Source organism: Dasypus novemcinctus, chromosome 22, assembly GCF_030445035.2.
Source record: "Dasypus novemcinctus isolate mDasNov1 chromosome 22, mDasNov1.1.hap2, whole genome shotgun sequence".
In the NCBI taxonomy this organism is placed as follows: Eukaryota; Metazoa; Chordata; class Mammalia; order Cingulata; family Dasypodidae; genus Dasypus; species Dasypus novemcinctus.
The window spans coordinates 59,234,043-59,245,754 of NC_080694.1; the positions used below are offsets into that span (position 1 = coordinate 59,234,043).

Consider the following 11,712-nt stretch of genomic DNA (forward strand, 5'->3'; position numbering starts at 1 on the left):
ATGCCTGAGCCGGCCAAGTCCGCCCCCGCCCCGAAGAAGGGCTCCAAGAAGGCGGTGACCAAGGCGCAGAAGAAGGACGGCAAGAAGCGCAAGCGCAGCCGCAAGGAGAGCTACTCGGTCTACGTGTACAAGGTGCTCAAGCAGGTGCACCCCGACACCGGCATCTCGTCCAAGGCCATGGGCATCATGAACTCCTTCGTCAACGACATCTTCGAGCGCATCGCGGGCGAGGCGTCGCGCCTGGCGCATTACAACAAGCGCTCGACCATCACGTCGCGGGAGATCCAGACGGCCGTGCGCCTGCTGCTGCCCGGGGAGCTGGCCAAGCACGCCGTGTCCGAGGGCACCAAGGCCGTCACCAAGTACACCAGCTCCAAGTAGGCGCCCCCGGGAAGCGCCTTTCACCTTACCCCAAAGGCTCTTTTAAGAGCCACTTAACAGTTTCCAAAAAGAGCTTTAATGCTGCTCTACTATCAGTGGTATTGAATATGAATTTCACCTGTTGCCCTCTGTACTGACCTTCAAACTTAAAACAGTTCTGAAAAGAAAACTTGCCAGCAGAAAGAGGAGTGGCTAAATGTTGGACTATTTGCCACTAATTACGAGTAGCCAGAATCTGAAGCTGCACAACTTGAATTGTGTACTGAGCGTAGCTTGAATTTCTACAGGTCAAAACCAGTAAGACTCATTAGCTATAAGGTTTGTGTGGCTTAGTTGTCTAGTGGAAGGTAGCAAGTAAGTAGTTGCACTCCCAGGATGGGAACTAAACTTCATAGTGGTGGGGGGTATCAGAAAGGAGACTGGAAATCAAGTCCACTAAAGGAAAGTTTCTCTTAAGCAAAGAATTTTAGACCTCTTTGGGAAAATTTAGTACTGGGAGGGCAGGGAGGAGGAAGTAAAGAGCAAGCAGTCTAGGAACAGACTCTTGGCTAATGTAGTTGGCTGGCAACCAGAGGCCAGGCTTGGGCACGCTTGGAACTCAAAACAACTTGCTTTTAGAAATTTTCTTAAAATCTTGAAACTAGCTCAAGTGTACAGGGACAACCCACCTGTAATGCTCACCACAACACTTGAATTACTGTTCATTCTAGTAAAAGCCCTTGTATAATTTCCCTCATGGAGGTACCTGTTGCATCATGAATTGGGGGATTGGGGAGTTGGGGGTAAGGGGTGAAGATGAGGAGCCAAGTACTCTAAGACCCTAGATCAATTGTTGAATGGTTGCATTGGATTTGGACTCCAGGGTTTATAGTTTCATTTGAGCGCCTTAAGTTTGAGAAAGAAGAATGAGCAGACAATCCATCCAAATAAATGGTATTTGGTAAAAATACCATTTGTTATGCATGCATCACTTAAATCATTAGAGCATTTTCTTTATTACAATAATGAAAACATTAGGTATCAATATGTATTTATTATTAATACGTATAAATAAGTTGGATTTTATAAAGAGAAACCCATTCAAAGAACTCAGAAACATAAGAAAAGGGAAGATGTGGGAACACATAACGCAGTTGATCGGGCAGTTTATGGAAAAGGGGGTTGATTCCAGTTAAAAGGCATATTCCACACAAGCAGGTTTTTGTCTCAATAATATGTTATTGTAATATAAGTGACCCACAAGGCTCAAGACTTCTAGGAGTTTATACAGGACTCACCAGGGCTATAAAAATAAAAATATTAGCTTCCCACTGTCAAAGCCAAATGAAACACAGTGATTCAACATGTCCTCCTTGATATTTAACCTTGAGCAAGTTTTTCCACTCTTCCTGGCTTCTCTTCAATAAGGATGAAATGATCCATCTCCAAAATTCAGGAATTTTCCTTTCCTTTTTCTATGGCACAGTCAGAGCAGGCATTTAGCATATCCTATAAGACCCAGAGAGGAAGGCACTTCCCTTTGGACAACGCTAAATAAGAACCCATCTGCTCCCATGCGCTGCTCATGATGCAACTATTGAAGCATTAAAAAGGAACACGTATTTATTTTAATGACTGAGTTTTGCCAGCAGAAAAACAGCATAAGTTTATTTCAGTTGGAAAAGATCAAAAGTCAAGTTTCAGAATGGAAAAAAAAAATGTGAGCAAAATAGAAACTCCTTTGTCACAGGGCTCACAGTCTAAAATGGGTATTTAATCATTTCACAAACTAAAAAAGAGTACCAAGTATCAATTTAAAAGCCACGTGTTTGTTTTTTGTTTTGTTTTGTTTTGTTTTTAATTGACTTGTTGAAGCACTGAGTTTGGGACTACAACATGGTCAGAAACTGAACTGAGAGTCTTGAAGAACTTCAAATTTCCTGGAGGCAGTTCTAGAAAGAGCATGGAGCAGGTGAGATGCAAGGGAAGAGGAGCCAGCAAAATGGATTTTAAGACTAGATTTATTTTTGCCTTTTGGGGGCAGCCACAGAAAATTTCTCTGTGAGATCATCAAAGGAATTTTAAGAACAGAAGAGGAAAAAATCTGTTTATGAAAGTTACAATGTTTATGGGTGTGAATGTTTTGTGAATGAGAGAATCACAAAAAAGGTGCAGAATTCAAGTCTGTGTTGATCGGCTGCAGTCAAGAACAGCCCACACATTATATTCAGCCATGGCTCATCATTCAGTCACAAGGATTTTGCAGAAGTCCTAGTATAATAAAAATGTAGCATCGTAGGGGAGTGGGTGTAGCTCAGTGGTTGAGTGCCATATACAAGGTTGTGGGTTCAATGCCCAGTACCTCCTTAAAAAAAGAAAAAAAAAAACCATGGAGCATCTTACTGAAATAAAATATAGGAAGGAACACTAAAATACTAGCAAACTTTTCCTGTTATTTCTCCCCAAGGAGGTATATTTATTATTTAGTTAAATAAGGTTTCTATGATGTGCACCTCTGTGACATTGTATTAGCTACCCCTGCAAAAGTGACAGACCACCTACAATAGTCACTGGTTACACAAAATTTAAGTCTGTTCCTCCTTCATATAAAGGTGCTTTGCTGTCCTTTAGGAACTCATCTTCTATGTGTGTTTTCTCTATTTGAAAATATTCTGAAATAGTCTCTACCATTGAATTCTGCTATTGGGAATCAGAACAGCAACAAATGGGATGTATCAATGGTGGCTCAAGAAGAAATGAAAAAGTCATGCAGACCGGAGTTCTGGGGATCAGAGCAAATGCTACTGACAAGTTTATTGTACCAAGTCACAGTATCTGTACAATTCCAAACAATGTTCTGTTTGGCAAAAAAGCCCTAGCAATGCTATAATTAAAAACTTGGCAAACACTATGCACGTTGATCTCAACATGTACCTACACAATGAGGAACAAGAAGTCACTGTCTCCTTTCACTGACTTCTTTCCAAACCATTTATTTCCATGCCAACTGCAAACATTTCTGTTTAAAGCAGTCATGTCAAGCATCCCAGCATTCTTTATGCTGGCTAATACTCCAACAGGGATGGATGAAAACGCCTCAAAAGTGTTAAGTGTGTAAAGAAGGTCTTTGTCGACTTTAAAAGTTGTGTTCATTGTGGATCACATTTTAGTAGCCAAATATGCTGACAGAAAGCTCTGGGTTCTGGGCTTCTAGGTTCTTTTATGTCGCATAAAAGTTTTTTTTTTTTTTAAGATTTATTTATTTATTTTATTCGCGCCCCCCCCAGTTGTCTGTTCTCTGTGTCTATTTGCTGCATGTTCTTTGTCTGCTTCTGTTGTTGTCAGCAGCACGAGAATTTGTGTTTCTTTTTGTTGTGTCATCTTGTTGTGTCAGCTCTCCGTGTGTGTGTCACCATTCCTGGGCAGGCTACACTTTCTTTCACGCTGGGCAGCTCTCCTTATGGGATGCACTCCTTGCGCATGGGGTTCCCCTACGTGGGGGACACCCCTGCGTGGCAGGGCACTCCTTGCACGCATCAGCACCGCGCATGGGCCAGCTCCACACCAGTCAAGGAGGCTCGGGGTTTGAACCGCGGACCTCCCATGTGGTAGATGGACGCCCTAACCACTGGGCCAAGTCTGCTTCCGGTATAAAAGTATTTAAGGACACACCATGAGGTAGGCAAGGGAGTGAAGAAAGAAACAAGAAAATGAGAAAAGCACATTGTCCAAGGCATGGATGTGGCACAGCAGAGAGACAGTGCCTACCCAGGGTGGGCCTTTTCAGGCTTTTACTCTTTCCCCTGCATACTGTCGGGGAGGGCCCCCAGCTTCTCGTTCTTCTGACAATTCTCAGGGGCCAGCAGTGAGGCCTTTTGAGAGTACCCGGAGATTTCCCATGACCCCAAGTGGGATCTCCCCCCAGTCTAGTTCCAGGATCTCACGGGGTCCTTCCAGCAGCCCTCTTGGTGGCAGTTTTTCCCTCCGACTTGGTGCCTATCCTGAATGAGACTGGACTGAGTTCGGGGTCTAGAGGCAACCTACTGTTTTTGTTTGTTTTATTCTTTTAGAAGGTACCAGGAATTGAACCCAGGACCTTGTACATGGGAAGCAAGCATTCAAACTGAGCTATACCTTCTCCCCCTACTGTTTGTTTTTTTCTTTTATTTTTTTTATTATCCTTTTTTGTAAAAGATTCATAGATTACACTCTCCAGTTTTCAACATCAACTCCAGGCTCAACAATCTGGTATATGAGCCCCAAACCTCCCTGCCTCAGTCCGACTTCCTGTCTTGCTGGGTTTTATCAGCTCATTCAGAAGACATACCTGCTGGCATCAATGTTCTCTGCACACCAATCCCCATACAAGAGTCAGTCTTACCCTACTTTTCAACAGGGATCTTTTGCTCTAAACAGCTCAGCTCTCTCCTTTCAAGATACCCTGCCAAGTTCTTCAAAGACTTCTGTACCTAAAATGCCCACATCATACCACTGGCCTGTGATTCAAACCACAAAGATGAACTGGACATGGGCCTCATCATCTAGGGCATGAGACATTGCCCCATAGAGGAAACAATAATTTACATAACACAACAGCATGGCTAGGCTTAAAATTAGAGGGTTTTCAGGTCCACTCTCTGGATCCAGATTTGTTTCATCATTTGCTAGCGGGGTGACCTTCGTCATTAAGCAAAACAAGTCCCAGCCTGTTTTCTCATCTGTAGAGATAAGCAGTAGCTCTCCTGGGTGGTAACGTGACTTGTTCAAGCTTATCCAGCATTATCTCTAAACCAGACAGACCTCTGGCTGCTATTTCACTGCTCTACCTCTTGTGTACTGAAATGAAATTAATTATCTTGAATCCAAAACATTGTAAACATGATGACTACATTTGGAATGTAAACTGAGAAAAACATGTCTTTGTAACAGGTGATAAGCAGACATTCCTGCAAGGGTATCATATGGACTAGCTTGATGCTGCCAAAGTGGCATTCCCTCGATAAGAATTTTGATGACTAGAGCTCGGAGGCACAAAATCCCAGTGCGGGCACAGCTTCCCTGCAGGTCAGGTAGAGGCAAGCTGATACCTGGTAGCTCTGACTCCCAGCGCCAATGCCTGTACTGTGCTGCGACTCGTTGCTGCCCTTGCCGCCACACTGCAACCAGCGCCTCCCATGGTTTGGGACCCTCCACTGGCATTGCCTTAGACCCAGGTCCTGAGACCTTTCATAGAAGTTGCCTGCCTGCCTGCTGTTGGCCCTTGGACTGATAGATTTGAGCGACTCTAGTATCCTCTTCCTCTAAATGTGTTGTGTGCCCTTGTCTGGTTATTGTTTATTGGTTGTATTGGCAGCTTGCAATTAAGCAAGCAAATAAATTTCATTGTGCATCCAAACTGTAGTCGTGCCAAATCTGCTTTTGAATTGGTTTCATTTCTCAGGTTACTTCTTGCGTCTTGTTTCTTTGTCCGCTTCTGTTGTCGTCAGCGGCACGGGAAGTGTGTGTGGCGCCATTCCTGGGCAGGCTGCTCTTTCTTTTCACGCTGGGCGGCTCTCCTCACGGGCGCACTCCTTGTGCGTGGGGCTCCCCTACGCGGGGGACACCCCTGCGTGGCAGGGCACTCCTTGCACGCATCAGCACTGCGCATGGCCAGCTCCACACGGGTCAAGGAGGCCCGGGGTTTGAACCGCGGACCTCCCATGTGGTAGACGGAAGCCCTAACCACTGGGCCAAAGTCCGTTTCCCCTCAGGTTACTTCTTTATGACACAGGACAACACTACCACTGTCAATAAGGAAGATAAATCCTCTGGATAGTGATTTTAGAAGATAAGCAGGCTTTCTGCAAAGGAATTCGAGCAAGGGAGGATATCCAAGATGACAGTGCTATGACTCTAACTCTTGGACCCATTTCCACACAGATAACTCCATTAACTTTCTGAGGTACAGACTTGCTGGCTGCTAATTTAACCTCTTTCTTCTCCCTCCTGGGCCCTCATTGAGATCTCATTTCCCAGCCTCCCTTTTACTTAGGGAGTGGCCCGTGAACTGACTTCCTGCTTATGGACTGTGAATAGAAGTGTGACATTTCCCAGCCTAGGGTTTGGTGACCTCCTGCTTGGGCCTTTCCATGCTCTCCCTCCTACCCAGGTACGGTGTAGGAGCTGTGTACCCCAGAAGAAGAAAAAAATCTTCGTAAACTGAACCGATTGATGTGGGCGTGAACCCTGGCAGACAGGCCATTTTGATGACGTTCCTTCAGTGAAGGTGTATGTGGCCCAACTGAATTGGGATGGGTCTTAACCCTTTTCCTGAAGGCCTTACAGGGAGGGCCATAGGAAGCTGGACCCAGGAAGCAGCCAGAAGCCGGAAGTCAACAGACCCAAGGGGCCAGGAGAAGCTGCGTGTGCATCGCCATGGGACAGGAAAGACAAGGACCTGGGAGAGCCGGCAGCCTGCCTCCAGGCCACAGCCTTCTGGGAGAAAGCATCGCTTGAGGACGCCTTGATTTTGGACTTCTCCTTGTCTCAAAGCTGTAAGCCAATCAAGTCCTATTATCCAAGCCAACTTGTCATCAGAGTCGGTGTCTAGGTACTTGGCTTTCGTTGCTAGAGAGAATGGAAGGACTGGCCACAAATTAATCAATTTAAGCAATTAATCAATTAAGCAAGCAGAGAATTTATTGGGTAAAGCAAGAGAACAGAGATACACCTTCAGAGTTGAAGGCAGGGATTCTCAAGGGAGAGAAATGCCAAGGTCTGTCCTGGGGTCCCCTGTTTTAGGGGGATATGGGACTCCAGGGCCTGTGCTGATTAGCATATTTGAGAGGAAGCAGGGGAACTCTACTGGGTGATTTGGTTTGCTTAGGGGGTGGGGGTTGCTGTCCAGTGGGGATTGGCTTCCGGCTGCTGTCCATGAGCTCTGCAAGGCATGCTGGCCAGTGGGATTGGCCAATGGTCAGTGTCCACTAGATGTCTGATAACCTGAAAGGAGATGGGGGGAGGTAGAACCCTTCTTCTTTCCTGCCATGCAGTGATGTTGTGGCTGCCTCCTGATAATGCAGCCCTTGGGTGTGTGCTGTTGTAGAAGTCAAGAGAGGTTCAATTATTTGTGTATAGAAAGGCCAGGACTCAGGAATGATTTTGAGAAGGAAAATGACTTATTGATGGCCGGCTGGACTCGGGAGCTTTCTGATTCAAACCCGAGCCTGGAGCCTCAAACAAGATTTTCAAGTTTCTTTTATACAGGGTCCAGAGTCTAATGGTGCTTTTAGGAAAGAAAACTATTTTCTTTGTTAGTTAACTGTTTGCCTGAGTACTAGATAGGTTTTGAATTAACATATCACTCACATTTCAGGTGAGCTTGAATTAGCATCTCCCTGATGTGGGCTATGGGGGGGAGGCTGTTTCTTCAGAGATAACCTAAGCTGTCTGTGACTTGTGGGTGTGAGACAGTAAGAAACTGCAGTCCTGCAGTTGGTGACCATGGCAAGACTCCAGTCCCAGGAAACAGTTTAGCAATGCAAACTCTATAAACTTTAAATATTCTGGGAAAATGCAAACCAAATGTGCTAAAAGCTTATCTAGAATGTATGAAGTCCAAGCTAAATGTTTACCTAGGATGTGGAAGATATATATGCTAATTCAAGCCTATAGAGCACTGAAACAAAGAACGATTTAGCCCTTCCTCTGTATAAAAGGAACTCAAAATTCTTGTTCAGGGCTCAGGTTTAAAACAGAAAGCTCCCAAGTCCGGCCGCCATCAATAAACCATTTTTCCTTCTCAAAATCATTCCTGAGTCCTGGCCTTTCTATACATAAATAATTGAACCTATCTCAAATTCTACAACATCTCCACATTCAATGTGGATGCACCTTTGAATACACATTCAGCCTTACATCCTTCCTGAACATTCAAAACCCATAGGGCCTATATCATGTAACTGGATCTTTAGAGACTAGGCACACTTGGATACAGAATTAGGTGGTTTTGAATTTATGCACAGGCTGCATAAATTTATTTCCCATTCAAGGCCAAGGCCAAGTCCCCTTAAGCTTTGGCATCACCACCATCAGAGTTTCCCTGGACTGACTGGTATGTATATAGAGCGTGCATTGCTAAATTGCCTCTGGGGACTGGAGTCGTTGCCATGGTCACCAAGGGCAGGACTGCAGCCTCTTACTGTCCCACACCCACAAGTCAGGACAAAAAGAGATGAACAGCCCCCCACCCATAGCCCACATCAATACCCAAATTATGAACATATGTAGGTTTTCCATTTTCTCCCTGTATATGAAAAGCTTCAAGTCAGCTGCTTTTCTCAAGGTCTGAAAAGCATAAAACAAAGAAACTGCGCCTTAATTTTCATATAGGAGCATAACTGAACATATCCAAAACTAAAGCAGAAACTGGTTAAGTGAGAGACAAACACAGACTCCAGTTCAGTTCTTGTCCAGGCCTTCCAGCTCACTCAGGACAAGCCAAATAATCCCTCACCGGGACCTACAAGCCCCCCAAAGTCTGCTTCCTTTTGCTTCCCTGCCTTATCTCCTGCTCAACAGCCACTCTGGCACCTCAACTCTCTCGCACCTCTTTTCCGAGTACATCCGTGCAGCTTGCTTCCTCAACTCTTCCAGATCTTGGCTGAGCTATTATCTCCCAGTACAGTCTTCACTGGTTACCTCATCTAAATTGTAACTGCCCAGGAACTCCTCATTCTTCCTTCATTGTTCTCCTTCTGATCATCTAACATACTACCTATGATAGTTATGTATCTAGTTTATTATCTGTCTAGCCCAGAGTTTAGTGTAAACTCTATGAGAATGTTTGTCTTTTTGGTTCTCCATTTATATTCCCAAAAACAGAACAGTGTCTGGGACGCTGTAATCCCTCAACAAGTCTCTGTGGAGGTGTAGCAGCAGAGAAGTCAGGTGAACACGGTATGGAAGGCCAGGAGGTGAGAACTCTGAGAAGGAAGATGATTTATTTCGACCGGCTGGACTCGGTGGACTCTTGTCCTGATATAAACCAAGCCCCGAATAGAATTTTTGGGTTCCTTTTATAGAGGAAATAAGAGTGGGGAGTCAACCGGTGCTTGTATGCAAAAAGACTTTTTGTTCGTTTCTTCAAGTGTTTTATCTGAGTATTAGATAGGTTATTTCCTCCAGGTCAGCTTGAGTTAACACATATCCCCCATATTCCAGGTCAGCTTAACATAGAGTCCCTACATTCCAGGTAAGCTTTTAGCAGGAACCCCCACATTCCAGGTAAGCTTGACACATTTGACTTACATCCTTCCTGAATATCCAAAACCTATAGAGTTTATACTTCTCAATTGGTTTTCTAGGCATATTTGGATATAACATAAGTTTGAATTTATACACAGGCTATATTAGAGGAAATAAAATTCCAAGTTCATGAACGTGAAAGAAATATTGATTGTTGGGGGGATAACGTGATATTGTAATTATGTTTTAAAATGATAGAAGTGTACTGAAATACTGAGAGATAGTATTAGATGGTTGGCTTTGCAACAATCAAGGCAGTGTGGTGGCGGGGGTCTAGATAAAGCATACCAGCCAGTGATGTTGAGGCTGGATGAGGAGCACATAGAATTTATACCGTGAAACTGGAATGATCCATGATTTTACTAACCATCTTGATTTGCTTGAGCTCCCATTTTATCCAGGAAATTATAAAGAAAAAACTGGTTAACTGAAACAGGCTGATATACCAGTGATCCTTTGCCGTGCTGATAAAAACCCTGCCTCAGCCTGGGAGGAAGAACTATAGCAAAGAGTTCAAGCTGACTCCAGCAGGGGCTGCTGGTCTTCAACAGATGACCTCACCCTTACACCAACATCCTGCTTCATAATTAGCTGGGTCTCCAGGCCACCCTGCCCCAACAGTCCCTAAAGCCCTGTGTAGCAACCACAAATCTTGTCCCCTTTACCCTTCCCCATTCCCCACCCCTCCCCTTTGTCTCAAGCAGCCACATAAGCTGCTCTCCCAGCTCATCTCTTCCAGCAATAACCTTTTAGCAATGCTCTTGCATTAATGCAACTTTAGCTCAATAAACTTGCTCTGTGCCCCTTTGTAAGTCTTTATTTTGTTTTTAGCACAATACTATTTTCTCTACTTTTACATATTCTAAAATTTCCCATAAGTGTGTTTTTTTTGGGGGGGGGGGCGGTTTGTGCACTCTTTGTTAGGGTAATGAGAGAGGGAAAAGCATTCTGCAATTTACGAATGGCATATTTGTATATATTCCCTCTCCCTGGAGTTATCTCCATTTTACAGAAAAAAGAAAAGTGAGGCCAATGAGTGCAGAAAACTCCCCACAAGTATGTGGCTTGTATGCCGGGCACCTCAGCCTAGTAAGGGTCTCCGCAGACAGACCTGACCCCCGACAATCTCTTGCTGACAAGGCAAGCCAGGAACCCATATTTAATCACTTCAATATCTGCATGAAGAGAGACGCGGTGTAGACAAGACAGAGGAGAGCGCGGGGTGCCTGGACTTGCCAGAGAGGCCCGCCTGTCCTACTGCTCTCGTGTTGTAGATGTCTAGAGGGGTTCAATTATTGCATATGGAAAGGCCAGGAGTCAGTAAAAATTTTGGGAAGGAAAAAATGAGTTTATTTACAACCAGCCGGGCTCAGGAACTTCTCATCCAAAACCCAAGCCCCGTATAAGATTTTTGAGTTCCTTTTATACAGAGGAAGAGTTAAATAGTTCTTTCTTTCAGTGCTCAGTAAGTTTGAATTAGCATATATTCCCCATTCTGGGTAAGCTTTTAACATGACCCTTATACATTCCAAGTAAGCTTTTAACCTATTTTGTTTGCATTTTCCTTGAATATTTAAAGTTTATAGAGCTTCCATTGTTTTTTTTCCAGAACTGTAGTGGTTCCCATGGTTACCGTCAGATGCATACAGCTTAGGTTATCTATGAAGAGATGCACAGCCTCCCACCCATAGCCTACACCGTTAGTGGGTGCTGAGGGGCATGCGGGGCCTCCAAAGCTGCAGGTGCTTCTCTCCTTGCTGGGGGCCCTGTCCCCACCCTCAGGCACAGGTCTGCTCAGGGTGGCTGGGCCAGGCGCCGGGAAGGCGGGCTGAAGGGCAGAGCGGGCACCCAGAGGAAGGTGTCGGTTGCACACAGATCCCTGGAGGGTGCCCAGAACAGCCTGGCCCACTCCATGGGCTACAGGCTGCTGCCCCCCAAGGCACGGCACCACAGCCTGTAGAGAGCAGATGCACAGGCTTGCTGTCCTCTGCAGAAGGCAGCTGTGGTGGGCCCTGGAGAGCAGGGCCGGCCAGCAGGTGGGCTCCACGGTTCAGCCCACCCCGGCCT

General features: G+C 45.2%; 1 protein-coding gene across 1 annotated transcript; it reads left to right on the top strand.

The window, feature by feature from the left end:
• Positions 1 to 438, top strand: LOC101440161 (histone H2B type 1-C/E/F/G/I). Its single transcript, XM_004463520.5, has one exon. The coding sequence runs from the start codon at positions 1 to 3 to the stop codon at positions 379 to 381; it is 381 nt and encodes a 126-aa protein (XP_004463577.1). The 3' UTR covers positions 382 to 438.
• The last annotated feature ends 11,274 nt before the right edge of the window (positions 439 to 11,712 follow it).